This window comes from Hipposideros armiger, unplaced genomic scaffold (genome assembly GCF_001890085.2).
Source record: "Hipposideros armiger isolate ML-2016 unplaced genomic scaffold, ASM189008v1 scaffold_617, whole genome shotgun sequence".
In the NCBI taxonomy this organism is placed as follows: Eukaryota; Metazoa; Chordata; class Mammalia; order Chiroptera; family Hipposideridae; genus Hipposideros; species Hipposideros armiger.
In genome coordinates, this window is record NW_017731967.1 from 676,804 (window position 1) to 697,958 (window position 21,155).

Below are 21,155 nucleotides of genomic sequence, written 5' to 3' on the forward strand. Positions count from 1 at the left end.
GCCAGTGCTTGCACTCCCCCAAAGTGGGGGCTTTTGCCATAGTATCCTAATTAACCTGGACAGCAGCCGGCTGCAGGCCGTGACTGCTCCGGGAGCCGTCTTTCTCCCCGCTGTTGCCATGTTGTTGCCTTTGCTAAGGGCGGTCTCCCCCGGGACCTGGCCTCCTGTCCCTGCCTTACCGTCTGGTTGCTCCTTCCCAGCCTCCCAGAGCAGAGGTAAAGGGTCTCTCCTCTGTGCTCCCGTGAGACCAGGACCCACAGGAGGGGCGGAGGGGTCTGTCCTCCATCAGGGTGGGAGCCTCTGAACTAGGGCTGGGTCTGATTTCAGACACGTTTACATCCTGGGTTCCAGCAGCATCAGCACCATCCACAAGAGAATTTAGTACATGCAGGATGAATGAATGCGTGAGGGCGTGAATCAATGAATGAGCCAATGAAGGCAGGTCCCAGAAAGGGTGACGCTGTGCAGGCTTTACAGGATTGCTCTACCTGCAGCTGGTAAAGAACAACCAGCAGAGGGTAGGCTGGAAGAACAAACTTGCACTATCCACATTTTTTTCATCATATAACTTTTGAGACTCTTTATTGCTTCATAAAAGCAACTGAAGCTTTTATGTGGTGATTGCTAGAACTTTGGTCCAAAGAGTTGAACCACCAGTACTGGTGGAAGGATGAGCACAGAGAGGGAGACCGCCTGAGGGGTTCTAGCTCATCACTGTATCCCCGAGTTCAGAATTAAAGGTTCCTAATACAGATACACACACATATTGATAAACAGAAAATCATGGTAGGACTTCAAAAACATATTTCAGCACACAGTTCCCCATCAGGGGCCCCCAAAATTACAACAGAATTCACCATACGCCTTGAAGTCTCTCTGGTTCAGGGCAGTGACTCTGCCCCAGCCCACAGGAGGGAGCCCTGGCAGCATCTGGCCCCTGTCCCCTCCTAGATCTAGTCCCCTCGTAATCTAACCTGCCACACTCAAGGGATATCTGCACTGACTTTTGGGCTTAAAGGTACGTTTTCAATAAAGCTTTGAAATATTTCTTTGCTATTTTAATAGTGATGATTAAGCTTTCAAGATGTACAAATTATTTCTTATAAAATGATGAGGTACCCCCATCTTGATAGTCTAAAATTTCCACTTTCCGGTTAGACATTAACTTGAGTTTAATCACAGCCAGTCATTTACAATGGAGACGGTGTTTTGTTTCAACCGGCCTCTTCCCCTTTCCCCTCCCCCAAGCATTCTTTGGATTTTTACCATTCTTGGACCCAGGCTCCAAGAATGTGGTTATCAGGTCACTTCCAAATTGCACTTTCCTCTTGGGGCTCTGTGCACACGTAATAGGAACGAAAGTGCACCGGGCAGTAAAAACAGGCGATTTCCCATTTCCCTTGGCTGAGGTCACCACCAGCCATGGGAGCGCACTCCTGCCCCTCATGTTCCCTTTCTAGGCTGAGTCACAGGTGAATACCAGAGACAAAAAGAGGAGGTGGTTTGGTGAGAAGCTTCACCAGGACAGCAGGGGAGCAAGAAGATGGAAGAATGGAAATAAAATAAGTTTTATTTTTACCTAATGTTTGGCACCAGTGGTTATTTTTATTTTATTTATTTATTTATTTTTTTTTAAAGATTTTTATTGGGGAATTGGGGGGATGGGAACAGTGCTGGGGAATTGGGGGAGGGGGAACAGACAAGTTGCTGTCGTTTTGTTCTTCAGTCTAGTTGTGGAGGACGTTGCTTCACTGGCCCAAGTTGGCACCATCATTGCGCTCTTCCAGGGCGAGGCAGATCAGTCGCCGGCTTCTGGACGGCCGCTCACTGCGGCTGCTGGCCGCTCACGCTGGCTGCTGGCTGCACACGGTGGCTGCTGGCTGCTGGCTGCACACGGTAGCCCATGGCAACCCACTGCCACAGGGGCTGCAGCCCACGCCGTCGCCGGCGACCCACGGCAGCCCAGCTCCAGGTTGAGCTGTTGTTCAGCATCTTAGCTGCAGAGGGCAGTGTCACTGGCCCTCATATGTGGGATCCGAACCGGGGCGTCGGGTGTCCCAAGCGAGTTCTTAACCATCGCGCCACTCGGCCGGCCCACCAGTGGTTATTTTTAAATTCAAATGTTTCAGTACTCAGATGTTTCTGCCATTTCTTAAACCTTCTTTATACATTTGATTGTTTTTATTCTCTGAGTCACCATTTGCCACTTGATTTTCCTGTTCCCCTCTCAGTTGTGTCACTGCCGCTGCCGGCACTATTTGACTACAGGGTCCGGTTGGGGGGTGGGGGGTGAGTGAAAACTGGCATCGGTCCCTTCCTGGCCTCCCTGTTGTCTGGGTGCCTTTCAAAACCTGGTCCTGTGATTTGCATGACTCAGTCTTAGAAACGTGTTCACACAGGTGTTACACACTCGTCGTGCTCCTCCGAGCAAGAACCAAATTCATGGCTTTCCCCTAGTGCTTGGAAAGTTACATATAACATCCTAACAATTTAACCATCTATTCTTATCATGTAATTTCGATATTTTGTAAGGTTCTACATTTAGTTCCCAATAAGAATTTCAGTGGGACTCAGTGTTTAGTTAACACAGCAGTGGGCTGCTGCAGCGTCCTTAACCCAAAGCCCCACCCAACACCACTTAGCATTTTAGGGCACTGCGTGCATGGCTTTCCTCCCAGACTTGGGTATCCTCTCCTGTGCTCCTGGCTCTGTGAGCGGCACCACCTGCCATCTTTTTTTTTTAAGGATTTTATTGGGGAATTGGGGGAGGATAACGGTGTTGGGGATGGGGAAGGGGACCAGCCAAGTTGTTGTTCTTCAATCTTCGTTGTGGAGGGCGCCAGTCGCCATCTGGCTGCCCGTTGGCAGCTCGTGGCCTCTAAGCTCAAGGTGCTGTGTTCAGTCTTAGTTGCGGGTGGGCGTAGCCACCATCCCATGTAGGAGTCGAACCAGCAGCCTTGTTGTTAGGAGCACGTGCTCTACCCACTGAGCCATCCGGGTGGCAGCTCAGCTCAAGGTGCCGAGTTCAGTGTTAGTTGCGGGCGGGAATAGCCCATCATTGAACAGGCAATCTTGTTGTTAGACCAGCTGAGCCATCCTGCCACCTGTTGGCAGCTCAGCGACAGCTCAGCTTGGGCGCAGTGTGACTGGCCCGTGTGGGAATTGAACCGGCAGCCCTGTTGCTCAGAGCTCGCACTCTTAAGCTAACTCTTAACCAATTGAGCCACTCGGCCAGCCCCAGCTGCCATCTTGTTTAGCAAGACGGACAGTGGCAAGTCATGACACCTCCCTCTTCTGCACTAACGTTCATCAGGTTCTGTTTATTTCCCCTTGTGAGTAAACTGGGGTCTACCCACTTCTTTCCTTTGCTAACACCAGCATGGTAGTACAAGATACCATCACTTCTCACTTGGAGGCCTGAAGTCACCCCCATCTGAGCTCTCCATGTTCATTTCTGCTCTTTCCATCCACTCTGCACTCAGCAGACTGATCACGTGTCCCCTCGGCTCTCTGTAGAAGCCCTTCAGTGGCTTCCATTGATCCCAGGCCTAGAAGGCCCAGCTGTCTGTCCAGTCTCACCCTGGACTGTCCTCCCTCATGCTCAGTACTCCAGTCATATTCCCTTCCTGCTGCAGGGGCTTTGCACACGCTGTTCCCTCTGCCTACTCATCTTTTGGATGTGGGCTCAAATGCCAATTCCTTATAGGAAACTCCCCAATTACCTCACACCTCAGACTAGGTGAGCTTGCATAGTAGGAGCTCAATGTTTTAACAGTTGGATGACTCAAAAGTTTGTCTCCTGATTTGAATGCAAATTTCTAGCCTATTCTCAAAGACTTTCCCTCCAGGAATACCAAATAGGATATCAACTATGCTCCTTTTGGGTTCAAAACTGGTTTTACTTTCAGGAGCTAGGAACTAAATTTCAATATGCAAATGATTCTGCTACTCATAATTGTTTGTCATGGGCAATTCTTAATATCAGCAACACCAAATCAAACACTGGTGTTGCTCAGAGCTCCCGCTCTTAAGCTAACTCTTAACCAACTGAGCCACTCGGCAGGTGTTGGCAGGTGTCGTCTCTTTGCTGGAAGGGATGACATCAGATAACCAACAGGACTGGTGGGAAGAGAACATTTTATAAATAACTTCTGCCAGCACAATCAAGGTAGAACTTGTCAACCTAAATAGTCTGTTCTCACCATACCAGTTAGTGATTGGTAACATGTATCCTTATCAATTGGAGCTTGAAGGCCATCTCTGTGTCTCCTGCAAATCCAAATCACTGATTTTTGTTTTGTTTTGTTTTGTTGTTTGGCATCCCTTACCACGGGTTCACGGGCTCAGGAGGAATTGAGTTGGAAAGAATCTTTTCTGACAAAACTTTGTCATAGATTCAACTTCTTTTCCTGGAACAATGAGAATTATGTAATCTGGTGAGGTTTCCTTTTTTTCCATGGCTTCAAGGAAGCTTAACGCCAAACTTGATATTTAACTATAACAAGTATGTTATTGTAGATTTTGGGAATATGTGGCATGCATTGCCTCCTTTTTTCCTCCTCTTTACTCTTTCGTATTTTCTATTCCATTGATAAAATTTTTACTTTATATGTCTATTTCAAAGTATGCAGGCTATAACTCATAAATGATACAGTTTTAGATACAGTTGGTACTATACTTAGGATACATGGGTCTTAGACTAGCCAAACCTATCACAGCAGGTTCTAGCTCCCCCAATCCTTTATTTACGGATCTGGGTTAAGGTCCTGGGTTTCCTCTAGGCTTGATAGGGAATCAGCAATTCGTGGCCTTGAGGTCTTATTTGGCAGCCTCTTCCCAAGTGACCAGGAAGAGAAGGTGCTGGTAACAGAGCCTCTAACAAGAAAGACAAGAAGGAAAGAATGAACTAGTAACTAGAAGAGGACCTGAAAGAGAGGTCTGTCTTGGAGAGGAGCTGGGTGACTCTTTGGAAGTGGAGAAGGTGATAGAAACACAAACATGGCAGTGACGTGGGAGACGTTTGGGAAGATTCCATTTGAATGTCTTAATCTTATAAATTAATAGGCATCAAAGTTGCTTGGATGACGGGGAAGGGGTGGGATTCAATGTTGGCGTTTTTTTTTTTTTTTTTTTTTTAAAGAGAGAGACCAGAGTCCCCTGAGGGAAATCTACCCAGGGAGGGCAGATTTGTTTTTTTGTTGTTGTTGTTGTTGTTTTGTTTTTTTGTTTTTGTTTTTTTTAAAGATTTTATTGGGGAATTGGGGGGATGGGAACAGTGCTGGGGAATTGGGGGAAGGGGAACAGACAAGTTGCTCTCCTTTTGTTCTTCAGTCTAGTTGTGGAGGACGTTGCTTCACTGGCCCATGTTGGTATTATCATTGTGCTCTTCCCGGGCGAGGCAGATCAGTCGCCGGCTTCTGGACGGCCGCTCACTGCGGCTGCTGGCCGCTCACACTGGCTGCTGGCTACATACGGTAGCCCATGGCAACCCACTGCCACAGGGGCTGCAGTCTACGCCGTCACCGGCGACTCACGGCAGCCCAGCTCCAGGTTGAGCTGTTGTTCAGCATCTTAGCTGTGGAGGGCAGTGTCACTGGCCCTCATATGTGGGATCCGAACCGGGGCCCTCTGGCATCCCAAGACAGTTCTTAACCATCGCGCCATTCGGCCGGCCCATGTTGGCGTTTTAATGTGCATAGTAAATGACAATCTTATTCCTTACCTGGCTTTGGGTGCCAATTCAGAGATAGATGCAGCCATCAGGTGAATAGAGATAACAATACCAGCTTTATTAATAAATGTGCTAGAGGGTGTGCTTCAGTTGTTATCAGATACACACCCCAGAGCTAGATGGACCCATTCAGTCACAGGCAGCGCCAGCCACTGCAGGCCCCCCTTCCCACAAGCAGTCAGCCTCCCCCACCAAATTTACCATCTGAACAAGACAGAGTAAGAACCCACGCTCCATGCAGGCAGTTGGCTCCCAGAGTGAGAGAGAAAAGCATGCTGGTGTCCAGGTCCCCAAACTGCAACCCCAAAATCAGTCCTCCTCAAGAATAAATAAAAGGCTAGAGAGAGGCCAGGAGTTTAACACTAATGGAAAGTCCAGACACACAGAAAGAAACAAGAGGAATGGAGAAAGACGACCTGCCAGGAACATTACAGACTTGAAACCTGTAAGGAGGACGTGACTTCACTTTTAGAGAAAATCTGGTAGGAGAGGAGCTAGCTAAGAGATTGCCCAGCAGGACTATGAGGACCCAAATAAGATTAGAGACCATGGTTTTGTAGTGAGCCAAGTCAATGTGGCGCCCGTGACCTTCACGGTGACGCTCTACAGCCCAAGGGCAAGGATGCAGGAGGTGAATGATGTGTAAGGCATAGCAAAAGGTGCTGAAGGGGACCTATGCTCCCATGAACCAATCAGTGGGGATACCACAATCATGCTAGTGTCTGCAAATGGCGGCATAAACATTTGGAGTCCTAGTCGTGATAAATGCAGGGTTAGGGGTCAACACGATTGTGTCAGAAGTAGGGGAGAAAGAACCTAGGGCATTAATAGGAGCTTCACTGAGTGGCTGGCCACACAGTCTGGCCTGAACAGAAAGTGGAACATAGCCAGAAAAGGGTAATGATTTAGATGAACTGAATTCTAAAAACCAAGGAAATCTGAGGGGTGGCCATGTCAGTGTATATTCACAATGAAGCCCAGAGCTAGATTCCTCACAGAGCTCAATATTCTTTTAGTAACTATCCAGTGTTTTCCTTTTTTAGAAAGAATGAAGTCAGGAGATTTAAGACTTGTTCTTTGCTTAGTCTTTCACATAGAAAAACCCTGTAAGCAAGCATAGCCAGGTCCGAGCCTAGGTGTCCTCCCTGTAATTACTAAACTTAAAAGGCAGCCCCATAGGAAGAAGTGGCTAGGGATTAAAACGGCTGGATATAAAATTGGGACTGGATTAGACGGCTTTATGATCTATAGACCTGGACTGAAATTACAGGGTAGGAATAGTCTTAGAACTCAATATAGAACATCACGGGATCTTGAAACATGGGTTTCTTCAAGTATGAACTGGGCCTGGTTGCTCCGCTCACATGTTTTGATGTGAACATTTCAGTCTATCATTAAGGAAATGTTCCCATATAATTTATGAGATGCCTTGCAGGTGAAGGGTGATGGCTGCACATGAAAAGATGACAACACAGAAAACGAGTTTTAAGAACTGGCTTACTCCAGAGCTCCAAATATCTAAGTTCTGTCCTTAGGAAAGACACACAGGGGCTCTTTCCACGAAAATGTGACTTTGGACCTTATGTTTCATAGATAAGAGTTTATGAAAGTCCAGTAAAGTTAGGCCACACATAAATATTATGTTGGAAGGCACTACAATAGTTCCACAAATTTATATATTGTTGTACCTATTATTTGAATGAAATGGAAAACTTTATTTACAACACCTTAAAAATGCATTTTAGTTAAACTACTTTAAAGCTTAGTGGTAAAACGTTCAAAATCAAATACCCTAAACAACAGATATACTAAGATACAGATAAAAGCATCTGCGAATTTGCCATCATTCCTACATGGGGGTCATGCCATTTTACACTTGGCGTAGCTTTTATAGTTCACAGAGCACTTTCATTAACACAATTTCATTAATTCTCAAAACATTATCATTCTACCACTTTGTTATTATTGTTGGTGTTGACACTGGTGAAAGATGCACAATAGAGGAGCTGGTGGGGTGGCTTCATGTCTTGTGACAATATGGGTGCTTCTCAAAGAGAATTCCTGAAGGTGACAAAACGTTAATCAGAAACAGCCTTTCCTTTTTTCTTGAAAACAAACTAAACAGACCGAAAAGAGTAATGATATATTAACCTGATACCACTATCTTTCACTTTCTTAACTTAAAAACAAGTAGAGTTACATATGTGCCAGATTTTGAGACTGATTGGGGCATTAGAGTGTACTCTTTTAACGGAAAACCCCGTAGACCAACCTATACAAATCTCAGAATCAAAGAGAGAAAAATCCGAGGGGGGCAAGCACAGCTATTATTCATCAAGACGGATTAAGCAAAGCAGGTCCTGGGTTCTCAGTGATGTTATACATGGAGATATACATGGAGCAGAGGTTAGAAAAATGGCCTTCATGCCTTTTCAAAAGTCCTCTTAAATGGAAGAATTTTGGCTGTGAAGTAAATGCTACCACAATGTATGAGATAAAAACCTAGTGAAGCTACTTATGTGCTCTGCAAGTAAATCCAAACACAGAAATAGTTACAGAAGCTATGAATTCAAAGTGGGGGGAATGGATAGAAGTAGATCTAATAAGCAATCAGTATGGCAGTATGTAAGAAAGTGCATTTGTATCACAGAAGTACCTACCACCTAAAGAAATAATCCCTCTGAGCCAAACAATGGTCATACTAGAAAAATAGTTATAAGTGATCTGACAAAATGATTTGAAATATTCAAAATATTGGCATTGAAGGTAGGGAACCTTGAAAAGAAGGAAGTCAGGACTTCTCATATGCGGTGAATTTGGTCCTCCTGGTGGCAAGCTTCCAGGAAGCCAGACCCTTCCTGCTCAAATGATGTGGTTTCCTCAGGGTATAAAAATAGTCCTCTCCCCACGAAGAGTTAAGAATAGAAACCAAGTACTCTCCCACACATCACTGTGGCTAACAGAAATACAGCATTTGCAATCGCATTCTGGGAGAATGAGGGCCAAGGATGCTGCAGAGGCAGGTGAGTGGGCGAGCATAGGGGATGGAGTCGGCAGGGGGCAGGGAGCAGAAAGTCCGAGCAAAGGGCAGCAGGTAACAGGAAGTGGTGAAGAGGAAAGCAAGAACGGAGGGGGATGTATAAGGGTATATACAGAGACAGGACAGCAAGGACCTACTAGAAACAGTGCAAACTAGGTGACTCTAGAAATGGCCTGCACATTGCTATGAAAAGATAGGAAGCTGGGGGAAATTGAGGCCTGACAAAATCAGACCAGTGCTTGCTTCACACAAGGAAGAACTTACCAGAACAGACCACCACACTGCCCAGTTCAGAGGCCCCAGCAGCTCCCAGCAGGGAGCCAGGATGTCCTCTGTCCTGCCACCTCAGGGAGAAATTCAACTTTGAGAAGGCAGTGCTATGCCCTGGACATGCCCTGCTGCCTCTTAGGAGTTAAATTTCATGAACCCATTAAAAGAATTCGAACTGTACGTATTCTTGAGATATAAGATAGTCTGCACCAGTAGGTTTTAGTTCAGGCAACAGTAACCGTTGCCTGACCTCGTGGAGTTTAAAAACAAATCTAACAGCAGATATTTATAATTTGCCATGAGCTCTCTTTCTTACAAACCCATTAAGGGAACACCAATGATTAATATAATGAGCAATTTAAAGTTACTGGTCTTCTTCAGACAATTAAATGACCTCATGTCCCTTAAGCAAAGTATCTGATAATCGGAACTTAATCACTAACAATTTATTCTCTGAATCCCCTGAACTTCAAGGAAAGGTTTTCATGGATTGATTTTTGTCCTCATAACCGTGAATGGCCAGCAGCTATAGCCCAAACTCAAACATCTTTATTACCAGAGCAATGTGATATCTTTATTACCAGAACCATTTCAAAGACGAAAGCTGAAGCAAATCCTAGGGTCACACTGTGTGTCTTCAAATGCAGGTCCACTGTTGACCAACTGCATGACTCTGGGCAAATTACTTACACTTTCCATGACTGAATCTCCTTAATTGCAAAATGGTACCTACCTCACAGAGCTGTTGCAAGGATTTAAACATGCCTGGACATTCCCACAGTGAACATTTATATTAATGAATAATACATCAGGCACTTCAGAGTGATGAGTGGCAAAGAGCACAGTAGGTATTAACTGTATTTCCATTTCTTTCAGATGCACCTCAGAGTAATTTTTAGTGGTTCCATTAGGAGTGTATGCAGTTTGAAAATAGGCCCAACGAGCTCCATGATTCTCAAAAGACTGAACAGTCATGTAACAATAATAACGTTCCGTTTTTGTTTTTAATATTCGGTTCATCTCATTTTACCAATCCTATTCCTTTGCATTCTCCAGGGTTGAAAATATGTCCATGAGGTTGGAAGAGATCAATGAAAGGGAAAATTTCATGAAGACATCCCTACAGACTGTTGACCTTCGGCTGTCTCAGCTGGAGGAGTTATCCAGCAGGATGGTGAACGCTCTGGAAAATCTCGCAGGCATTGACAGGTCCGACCTGGTACAGACACGGTCCCGGGCTTCTTCTGAATGTGACCCAGCGTATCTTCTAAGGCAGAGCAGCGTCAACAGTGCCGATAGCTGTGGCATGGGCAGGTACCACTTCATGGGCGAGGAGCTACTGAACGAGGACACTTCTCTCTCCATGCCACCAGGCGCGGGGTTCAGGCAGAAAGCCGGCTCCTTCCGGCTGAAGGAGGAGAAGGATCCAAAGATGCGCCTGGTGCCAGAGCGACAGGGCAGCCTGCACCTCTTGCCTGGCACGAGCTCACCAGCAACACTGGACCGCAGCCAGCGTGCAATAGACGACATAAAACACACCTTGGAGCCCAAATTAGGTCCAGAAATTGGGATTTCAGCTGAAGGTGACCAAAAGCAGGTCGACTCTAAAACAGAAGAGACTTTTCCCCCGGGTTTAAATCAAACAGATGTTATGCCTGAACAGAACAAATCAGAGTTTCAAAACACACAGCTGACAGTTGGGTCAGCAAAGATGGAAGGCACCGTTTGCTACCCCCTGGAAGGAACCCAGCTGGCACACTGTGGCCCCAATCAAACGTTCAGTGCGTGTAAAACCATGAAGTCCAGAAGCTTTGTGTATTCCCGTGGGAGGAAGCTGGTCGGCAGGGTGAACAACTGGAGTGCGGAATACACTTCCATCATGGATCAAGCGTGTCCCCCTACCGTTCAGCAATGGACGGCAGAATGGAAATACCAGGTTCAGAAGATTACACGTTCTCACAGTACAGACATCCCTTCCATTGCATCGGAAGCTGCGAGGCAAGTGGAGCCTAAAGAGCAATTTACAGGGAGCGAAGATGATAACTGTGTGTCTAAAACGGTCCCTCGCATCTCGCGTGTATCTCTAGCTGTTACGGACAGATCTGAAAAGGAGAACTCACTGACTGTGAAACTACACCAAACTTTGGGCGTCCCATCTTTAAGGTCAAAAAGTTTACACGGCCGTCCTGGGAATGCTAAGGCCACCGAGGGCCCATTAGACAGGTCTGGACATGCCAGCAGCGTAAGTAACCTAGCAGCGGTGTCTGGGATTAAAACGGAACAGACTGTCGGGCAAGAGAAAACTCCCACAGAAACTGAATGCTAACGTGTTTGGTTTCTTTGATTTTTAAATCAAAACCATTGATGAGTACCATGCTGGCCATCTACACGTCATCGGTTACTGGAAACGTTTTAATTAAAAATATTTGGCAATTTGGACTTACGATAAATTTAAATTTTAACACACTAAACTTTAATATTTTGTTAGCATATGTTAGTAAACTTAGGGTTTTTTTGAGTTGAGATAGGATCAAATGAAAGTGACACTATTCCAATTGAGATAAATTGCTTAATGAGTATACAAGGTTCTACAATCTATTTCTGAGCACCACCAAATACCCTAAGAAATGCCTCTGGGTGCCACCAATAGGTTACTTGAGGAGTAAGGAACTTGTGTAAGAAAGAGAAATTAGAGAGAAAACAAATGTGAAAAAAGGAGGGATGGGGGAGAAAAATAAAACGACGAGGTGCAAGTGAAAAATGGAAAGGAGCCACAGACATCATGTTTTGTATGGGTTTTTGTTTATCTTACACTTTAATGTTTTATGTTTTAAAATGAAACAATGAAAAAAAGTTCAGGATTATATCAAAGATCAGACTATACTAGTTTAGGATGATGAAAAGTTTTGTTAATGTATCAAAATAAAGTATCCAATATGCATTTTCCTGTTGTCATACAGTCCCTGATATACACAATGGTTTGTGCAAAGCTGTGGCTACCACCTAAAGGATACAAATTCAAGGTGGGAACTGCCAAGAACCCCAGAGATGATTCATGGCTGAGAACACAAGGTGTTGTGTCTCAGCTTGGAAGTTCAAAGACCCACCACAGCGGTAGGCCCCCATGCTGGGATCAGGGGTCACTGTCTAGAAACCCTCAAGGGCACCCTAGTACCACCACTCTTGACTGTACAAAAAGGGGGAGGAAGGGGTCTTCTCTGGCTAGACCAGGGGCCACCAACATTCACAGAGGTTCGAGTTAGACCCTGGGACCTCACTACCTACCCGCAAGCACCTCTTGGGAGTTCTCAGGGGACCTCTGGAGCACACATGGAGCACCAGCCCCATGGCTGCAGTTACTGACAGCTGCTGCTGGGGTGAAGTCCTCACACCCAGAAAGAACCACTGGGTAGGGTATCCGGGGAATTGGTGGGTGGGGTGGAGGGGGTGGGGCATGTCGGGCAGAAGAGGGAGATGATCACAAAAAAGGAGATCACCACACCCACTGCCATCTGAGGTGCAGACTGTTACACCGTCGTAAGCTGGCAAGGGAAGAGACAGACAGACAGGCAGACACACATTCACTGCAGTTATGCCAAAGGCTGTCATCAGCGATAATGAGCACCTAAGTGAAATGGAGACTTTAATAGTCAGATTGGAATCCCTGAACCAGGCTGAATTCATCGAAAAGCACTGGTACACCAGTGCATGGGTGCTGGGGCTTTGCAATGTAACAAACGGTAACATCTGTTCCATAAATAAAAGTACTGCTTATTTGGATGTCACCCAAATAAGATATTTAATCTATCCTGTAACCTGGGTTATTTGACACAGCGCTTAACTCATGACATTTTACCTCATTTCTAAATCTTCGCTTTTGGTGCTGAGAGGACTTTCAGTCTTTTGCCACATCTCAGGAAAAAAGATTTCTTAAAATAAGCTGGAGGACCAAGGATGGCTAACAGAATGCGTCTGTTTGGAACTGTCCACCTCGCCGGTCATTACACAGCCCCCTTTTCTGAGGTCCCTCCTACCTTGCCCCAGGCATGGGGCCTGAGTCCATTCCCATAAGTCTCACTGAGATGTGTAACACCTGTCTCCTGTGGAGGCGTTGTCTGAAAGACACGATTTTTTTTTTCCTGAAGGTATTTGCCGTTCAGACTCACATGAGTACATTCTAATGGTGGAATTTCAGAGCCTGTAGCGGGCACCGTTCTCACATACCTGAATCATGCCGCATAACTATTTCTGTACTCTACCAAAGCAGTACAACTCCAATATTGAGGGCCTATTATGTAGGGCACTATACCAAGTTGCTTGTATTATTATTATTGCTGTTATTATTATTCTGATGTCATTCTAATTTTGCTAAATACAGGAAACTAAATATTAGGAACTAATATCCAATCTGATCAAATCTAGCAGTATCTAATACCTTAAAGTAGGAACACTGCATATGTTAAAAGCATTTAGTATAAAATTGTCGTAGTAAATAAAAGTATATTGCTGGTCTACGTAAAATATAAGAAACATACTGAGAAGGCTTTTATTCTTATATCCCATAAGCTCTGGCACAGTCATAAATATTATATTTGATGTAAACTTAAAGTAAGCTTATTTTTTATTTCCATCAGGGTAATTAAGAATTGAACTATCTATCCAAAGAGCTCATTATAAGTGGCTCTCTCCTTTGAGACTGTATGACTTTATTTTCTGAACGTATCAATATATATTCATGAAGTGATATCAACATTATCTCCATGAGGCTCATATAGGTTTCCATAATGTAGGTTTCAAAACTTTAAAATTTAACTGTTAGTGTTGTCATTGAACTATTCCACATCCAAAGTGCATTTTGCTAAATATATATTGGAAATAGAAAAGAAGTCATCATCCTACTATCTTCCTATTTTAAAAAAACACTTTTTTAAAGAAATATTTTTATTACAAACTAAAACAGATACAGAAAATTATAAAACAAATATATGACTTAATTGTTGTAAGAGGAACTATCCTTTAAACCACCACCCACATTCAGAGAATCTGCCAGCCATCCCGGAAGTTTCAGAAGCTCTAATCTCAACCACCTTCCTCCCTCCAAAAGTCACCACTAGCCTTTACAGTAATCATTTCCTTGTAATAAAACAATGACTCCAAACCTGGGTGCCTTCAAGCACCTATTTGTGGATCCTGCAGGTCAGGAAGTCAGACGAGACGCTGCAAGAACGCCCCTGATTTGTAGTGTTTGCTGATTTCCATGGTGTAAATACTCCGATTCCAAGCTACCATGTGACATCACTGAGTATGGAGTTGGGAAGTGATGCGAACCGTTGGTTCCTGCACGACGGTACAAACTGGCTACAGGACACCAGTATCTCTCCATGGTGTTTGAGCTGGGAAGACGCAGTGCCTGCAGGTGACTAATAAATGGAGGATGGAATCATCTAAAAGCATCTTCCCTCACACGTCTGGGGGCTGATCCTGGCTGTCAGCATGGAGGTGACTCTGCCAGACTTATTCACTAGAGCACCCAGCATGGCCTCGCCAGGCGGCCTGGCCTTCCTCTCAGTATGGCAGCCTCCTACAAATCAGATTTCCTACATAATAGTTCAGTCTTCCTAAATAGAGTGTTCCAGTGAACATGGAGGGAGTGTCATTGTTTTTTATGACCTGGCTTTAGAAGTCATGCAAATCCACTTATATCGCATTCTCCTGGTTCCAGGTGAGTCGCTAAGGCCAGCCCAGATTCAAGGGGAGGGGTCATATATGGGAGGGTTGTTTAAAATTTTGCAGACATGGGTCGGCCAAGTGGCGCGTTGGTTAAGAGCTGGCTTGGGACACCAGAGGACCCTGGTTCGGATCCCACATAGGGGCCAGTGACACTGCCCTCCACAGCTAAGATGCTGAACAACAGCTCAACCTGGAGCTGGGCTGCCATGAGTCGCCGGCGACGGCATAGGCTGCAGACCCTGTGGCAGTGGGTTGCCATGGGCTACCGTATGTAGCCAGCAGCCAGCGTGAGCGGCCAGCAGCCGCAGTGAGCAGCCGTCCAGAAGCCAGCGACTGATCTGCCTCATCAGGGAAGAGCACAATGATGGTGCCAACTTGGGCCAAGTGAAGCAACATCCTCCACAACCAGATTGAAGAACAAAACGACAGCAACTTGTCTGTTCCTATCCCCCAATTCCCCAATAAAAATCTTAAAAAAAAAAAAAAATTTTGCAGACATGGTTTTAAATCACCACCCTTGCATTTCATGACAGTTTTATCACCTGAATGTCGCTTACCACTATAGTTTAGTCTCGCTTTTTTTTTTATTTGCTGATCTCCTCCCATCCCTTTCATTTTTTTAAAAAAGATTTTTATTGGGGAATTAGGGAACAGACAAGTTGCTGTCTTTTTGTTCTTCAGTCTGGTTGTGGAGGACATTGCTTCACTGGCACAAGTTGGCTCCATCATTGCGCTCTTCCCGGGCGAGGCAGATCAGTTGCAGGCTTCTGGACGGCCGCTCACAGCGGCTGCTGGCCGCTCACGCTGGCTGCTGGCTACACACGGTAGCCCATGGCAACCCACTGCAGCAAGGGCTGCAGCCTACGCCGTCACCGACAACTCATGGCAACCCAGCGCCAGGTTGAGCTGTTGTTCACCATCTTAGCTGTGGAGGGCAGTGTCACTGGCCCTCATATGTGGGATCCGAACTGGGGCCCTCTGCATCCCAAGCCAGCTCTTAACCATCTCGCCACTCGGCTGGCCCCCCATCCCTTTCTTTTCACTTATTTACTTATTTGTTGAAGAATGTGGGCCATTTGTCTTGCAAAGTTTCCCACAGTCTAAATTTTACTGGTTGAATACTCATGTTCTTCTGTTCTTGTAAGTTGACAAAAGAATTCTGGGGCTAATTCAGGCCGAGGTTCAGTCCCTTTGGCAAGGCTACCTGGGTGGTGTTGCTTGCTTCTTTCACCATGAGGCACATAAGGTATGTCTGCTGGTCTCTCTCTCTGTGGTCTCAGCAGCTGTTGATACACAAAGCCTAGATCTCTTAATTCATAGGAGACTGAACATTGTAATACTCAAATCCTATTATTTCTTTTGTTAGAATATTTTATAAAGAGATGATTCCTTTCACCTACTATTTGATTACAGGAGGGTAGAGTTCATATTGTGCAGAAGGAATAATGATTGATTTTTCCAACGCATTTACCAGTTTTCAAGTTAACAAATTGGTTCTTTATCATCCTCCGAAGGAGACTGATAGATTTAAAATATATACATGGGCCGGCCGAGTGGTGCGATGGTTAAGAACTCGCTTGGGATGCCAGAGGGCCCCGGTTCGGATCCCACATATGAGGGCCAGTGACGCTGACCTCTACAGCTAAGATGCTGAACAACAGCTCAACCTGGAGCTGGGCTGCCATGAGTTGCTGGCGACGGCGTAGGCTGCAGCCCCTGCGGCATTGGGTTGTCATGGGCTACCGTGTGTAGCCAGCAGCCAGCGTGAGCGGCCAGCAACTTGTCTGTTCCCCTTTCCCCAATTCCCCAGCACTGTTCCCATCCCCCCAATTCCCCAATAAAAAAAATAAAATAAAATAAAAATAAAATATATACATACCATTATGATCTCATGAATTGAAACGTATGTGATATGTTTCAATCCACTGCAATTATTATCCTCTCACATTTTCTTTCCTGGAGTATCATTTTCTTCTGGCATTGCTGCCCAAAAGTCTGATGATAACTTAATTTTCTTTCACCTAAAAGTCACTTGCTCTTTTTGTTTAGATACTCAGAGAAACTGGCATACTTTTTTTCTTTAAAGGCAAATAGTTTTACAAGAATGTGTCTTAGTGTTATAAACCTAGGTTGATTTGCTCAGGCGCAGTGTGTTCTTTCAATGAGTAGTTTCATTGAAACTACATAGGGACTCCTATTATCTCTATGCTGGATCTCTTTTGCCTATCTTGAATACTTGCCACTTTCTCTCTGTGGTCTTTTTTTAATCTCTCTTCACTGATTTTCAAAATTTTCCTCTTTTTCATCTTCCACCTCTCTTAAGGCATAATCAAATGTGCTCACTCACCCTTGGGTTTCTTTTACTTTCGTCTTCATTTCAGAAATAATTTTATTCTCTTATTTCTTATTCTGCATTTGTTTATTTTGAGTGTTTCTAATTCTGATTTACATGATTTGTTCATGACTCATATCATTTTCTTAGTGTCTTTTAAATAGTGGGTGTTAGCTTTGATCTGCTGTGGGCATGTCTTTCTGGAGTGTTTTTATTGTCTATAGAACTGCTATTCTGTTCTTATTCTCCTTCCTGTTGCTTATTTTTACGTGAAATGGTTTTCTCAAACTTTGGCAAGAAGGCAGTTCTCAGTGTAGCTTTTTTAACTGCGCCGAGAACCTTTCCTGCTAACCATGTAGTATTAAAATTTTTTAAAGTCAGCTTACCTTTGGATATTTCCTGGTCTTCCATTTTTACCCAGACCTTCTTTTTCCCTTGTCTCTGTTCAGCTCAATTTTGTTTCCAGGTCTAGCAGTTTGTCCTCAGTGTGGGCCCCTTTCCTGGAAGGAAGCCCTGGTAAGTCAGTTTCAAGAGTTCCTACAGCTGTATCGCTCCAGTCCCTTCACACCTGACCATGACCCCTAGTGCCCTCACGCTACTGCAGATGGCCTCTTTCAGCTGCTGCTCTTGACTGGCTGGGCCTTCCAGAGGAGCCTTCCGGCCATTCTGGAGTTCTCTAGATGCGTCACTGATTCCCTCTGCTGATACCAGAAAGCTCTTATAACTGCTATTGCTTTGTTCCCACCTGCCTATGTAAGGGCGATCGTGGGGACACCATTTCACTTAGATTTCTTGTGGATGTTGTTTATGGGCTTTGGGTTTTGCTTTATAGTCGCTTTGTCTGTTTTTATGTGGTGACTCAACAAATAGGCTGTTGCGGTCATCTTTCCAGAATCTCCCCTCAAGAAACACATTTCTAAAAATTGCTTCATAGTCATCTTGAAGGACCACATGCTCAGGCAATGGCATGGTTTGGTAGACATTATGCATAACCACTTCTTATCTCTTCCACTGCTACCATCATCACCTTCTTTTATCTGGACTGTTCTAATAGTTCCCACCTAGTCTCCCAGCTTCCACCACACCATACAACTACAGCAGTGGGAGTGGTTGTTTTAGAATGTCAGTCAGATCATGTCCCTCCCAGCTCAGAATGCTGGAAAAGCCTCTCGCCTTTCGGGCCCTATGTGACCTGGCCTGCTCTTTCTGTCCAGCCTCCTCTCCCCCTGGTTAGGCTGCTGCGGCCTCACTGGCTGCAAACACACCTCAGGGCATCAGCACTGCTATTCCCTCTGTACCAGTGCCCTTCCTCCTGATTTCCACCTGACTTGCTCCCTCACTCCCTTTGGCCTCTGCTCAAATGTCATCTCATCAGAAGGGCCTTCTAAGACCACACTCCCCTCCCATCAAAAAACAGAACCCTCATCCTCTTCCCATGTTTTATTTTAATTCATGGAACTTCTTACCGTAACCTGACATATTATATATTAATTTTTTTATATCTTTTTACTCATAATGAAAACATCATAAAAGGAAGAACTTTGTCTTCTTAGTGACCTGAATAGTTTTTAGCAAGAAGCTAGCAAGCGATACAAATTCGGTAACTGACTGAATGACTATATAAAACATCTAGTAGGTATTCAAAAACGCTAGCTCTTTTTTTTTTTCTCTTTACAGGGAAAAGGAAGTTATCCATAAGGAATGCCACTAATCCCCCATGGCAGAAGAACCAATAATGAAAACAGAGTCAGAAAAATAGCAGGAAGAGGACAAAACTGTGACATTAGAGCCAAAAAAGGGGATCGTCAGCTGTTCCAAACACAGGGATCAGGACTGAGAAGGGGCTACAAGACTAACGCTGTGGACTGCACTGTGTCCCCCCAAAATCTGTATGCTGAAACCCTGACCCCAATGTCACTAGATTTTGAGATGGGGACTTTAGGAGGTAATTAAGGTTAAATGAGGTCATAAGGGGTGGGCTCTTACTCCAATAGGATTAGTGCCCTTATAAGAAAAGGCACCATGGGGGCTGGCTGAGTGGCACATTGGTTAAGAGCTGGCTTGGGACGCCAGCTCTGAGCAGCAGGGCCCCGGTTTGGATCCCACATGAGGGCCAGTGATGCTGCACCCTCTATAGCTAAGATGGTGAACAACAGCTCGACCTGGAGCTGGGCTGCCGTGAGTCGCCAGCGATGGTGTAGGCTGCAATGAAGCTGAAGTGGGCTGCTGTAAGCTACTGTGAGTGGCCGGCCGGCATGAGTTGCCAAGAGCTGCCGTGAGCGGCTGTCCAGTGGCCAGCAACGGATCTGCCTCAGCAGGGAAGAGCGCAATGATAATACCAACATGGGCCAGTGAAGCGACGTCCTCCACAACTAGGCTGACGAACAAAAAAGGACAGCAACTTGTCTGTTCCCCTTCCCCAACTCCCCAATCAAATCTTGAAAAGAAAAAATAGAAAAGGAAAGACACCACGGGGTGGTCACTTCATAAGGTATATAAATGTCTAATCACTATGTTGTAACCTGAAACTAATATAACATTGTATGTCAGCTATAATAGAAAAATTAAACAAAAAAAGCTGAGACACCAGAGCACTCCCTTCTTCCGTTACTCCCTCCCTCAGCCAGGTGAGGACACAGCCTCTGACTGCAAGTCAGGTGGAGAGCTCTCACCACAAACCTACCTTGCCAGCACCTTGACCTTGGACTTCCCAGCCTCAGAAGTGTGAGAAATCAATTTCCATTGTTTAAGCTCCTGGTCTGTGGTATTTTTCTTCTTGTGGCAGAGCAAGCAGACAAATACAATTGGATATCTGAAGCTGTCATAAAATTTAGAGTTAAGTCAGTCCCAAATCTGCAAATCAATTTTTCCACTTTTCAACTGTATGGTCACATATTACAGTTGTAAGTTCTAAGAAAACCTATATGGCAAAACCCAAATCACAGAGTAAGTCATTTAAATGTAAAGAAACACTCACATATTACTTGAAGAGTATTTGTGAGAAAAAAAATAAATTTTTCCTATTTTTATTGCGATATAATTGACATACATCACTGTATAAGTTTAGAGTGTACAGCACAATGGTTTGACTTACACAGATTGTGAAATGATGACTGCAATACATTTAGTTAGCATCCATCATCTCATATAGATACAATTTTTTAGAAAAGAAAAAAACGTTTTCCCTTGTAATAAGAACTGTTAGGATGCACTCTTCACAAGTTTCACATATACCATGTATCAGTGTTAACCATAGTCACGCGCTGGACATGACACCTCTAGTACCTACTTATCTTGTAACTGGAAGTTTGTACCTTTATGACCACCTTTTGAATCCTTCTTTAAATTTTAAAAATATTTCCATTAGCAACACTTGTAATTATGGTTGTGATTCGTCGTATGGTCACACTGAAGCTTCCTTGAGGAGTTAATTATAAAATAGATTAGGGTTTATTCTTCAAAGCACAAGAAGGATCTAGTGTCAACTAATAGATTCACCAAAATGTCATCACTAGCCCCCTTCCACCAAAGGCTGCTGCAGTTCAGAAATATTTTAAAGAGTTCAGAAACGCCCTACGCTCCATATGCTGAAATTCGTCTGTTCTTTGCAACTAATGGGCAGATTATTCGGTCCATGAAGTCCCCCACACTGCTAGGGCTTGTCATCATTTATCTGCTCACTCGTATCTTTACATGTTAAAATGAGCAAGAAAAGAGATGAAGGTAACTTGCTTAGTATCTTTTCCCACATTAAAGTCTAATAAGGGGGGTAGAAGTTCATCAACTAAATTGAGGAGTCTGGGTTGTCTGCCAATGTCACCAGTCAGTATAGTCCCCACGGCCCACGCAAGTGTCAGCATCCCCTGGACATCGGGAGTCAGCTCAGCCGGCAGGACATCCCGTGTCCAGGCTTTGCGCAGAGGCAACATACCGGGAGATGGAAGGAAATCTTCCCCAAGTGTGGGACCTCCAAGGCGGCTCTGTCACAGGCGGTAGGGACCGCGCCGAACGTGTGAGCCGGGTCACCGCTGGCTGCACCCGTCCACTCTCGC

At 44.9% G+C, this 21,155-nt stretch overlaps 1 protein-coding gene and 1 long non-coding RNA gene across 20 annotated transcripts in view; one reads left to right on the forward strand and one right to left on the reverse strand.

Moving 5' to 3' along the window:
• The window catches only part of TRPM1 (transient receptor potential cation channel subfamily M member 1), an 86,521-nt gene extending 74,539 nt beyond the window's left edge, over positions 1–11,982 (forward strand). For all 10 annotated transcript variants that reach the window (XM_019625164.1, XM_019625165.1, XM_019625166.1 and 7 more), the window contains one exon: positions 10,098–11,982. In XM_019625164.1, the coding sequence (XP_019480709.1) occupies positions 10,098–11,367 (1,270 nt within the window). In that variant the 3' untranslated portion in view covers positions 11,368–11,982. The remainder of the gene's footprint in view (positions 1–10,097) is intronic.
• Positions 1–21,149, reverse strand: part of LOC109372184 (uncharacterized) — a 69,051-nt gene extending 47,902 nt beyond the window's left edge. For 4 of the 10 annotated variants that reach the window (XR_002122012.1, XR_002122011.1, XR_002122010.1 and 1 more), the window contains exons 1-3: positions 21,035–21,149; positions 19,787–19,921; positions 17,490–17,603 (exon numbers count right to left, since the gene is read on the reverse strand). This is a non-coding gene — a long non-coding RNA (uncharacterized LOC109372184). The other 6 variants (XR_002122007.1, XR_002122013.1, XR_002122014.1 and 3 more) reach the window with 6 other exon arrangements.
• Positions 21,150–21,155: the final 6 nt, after the last annotated feature.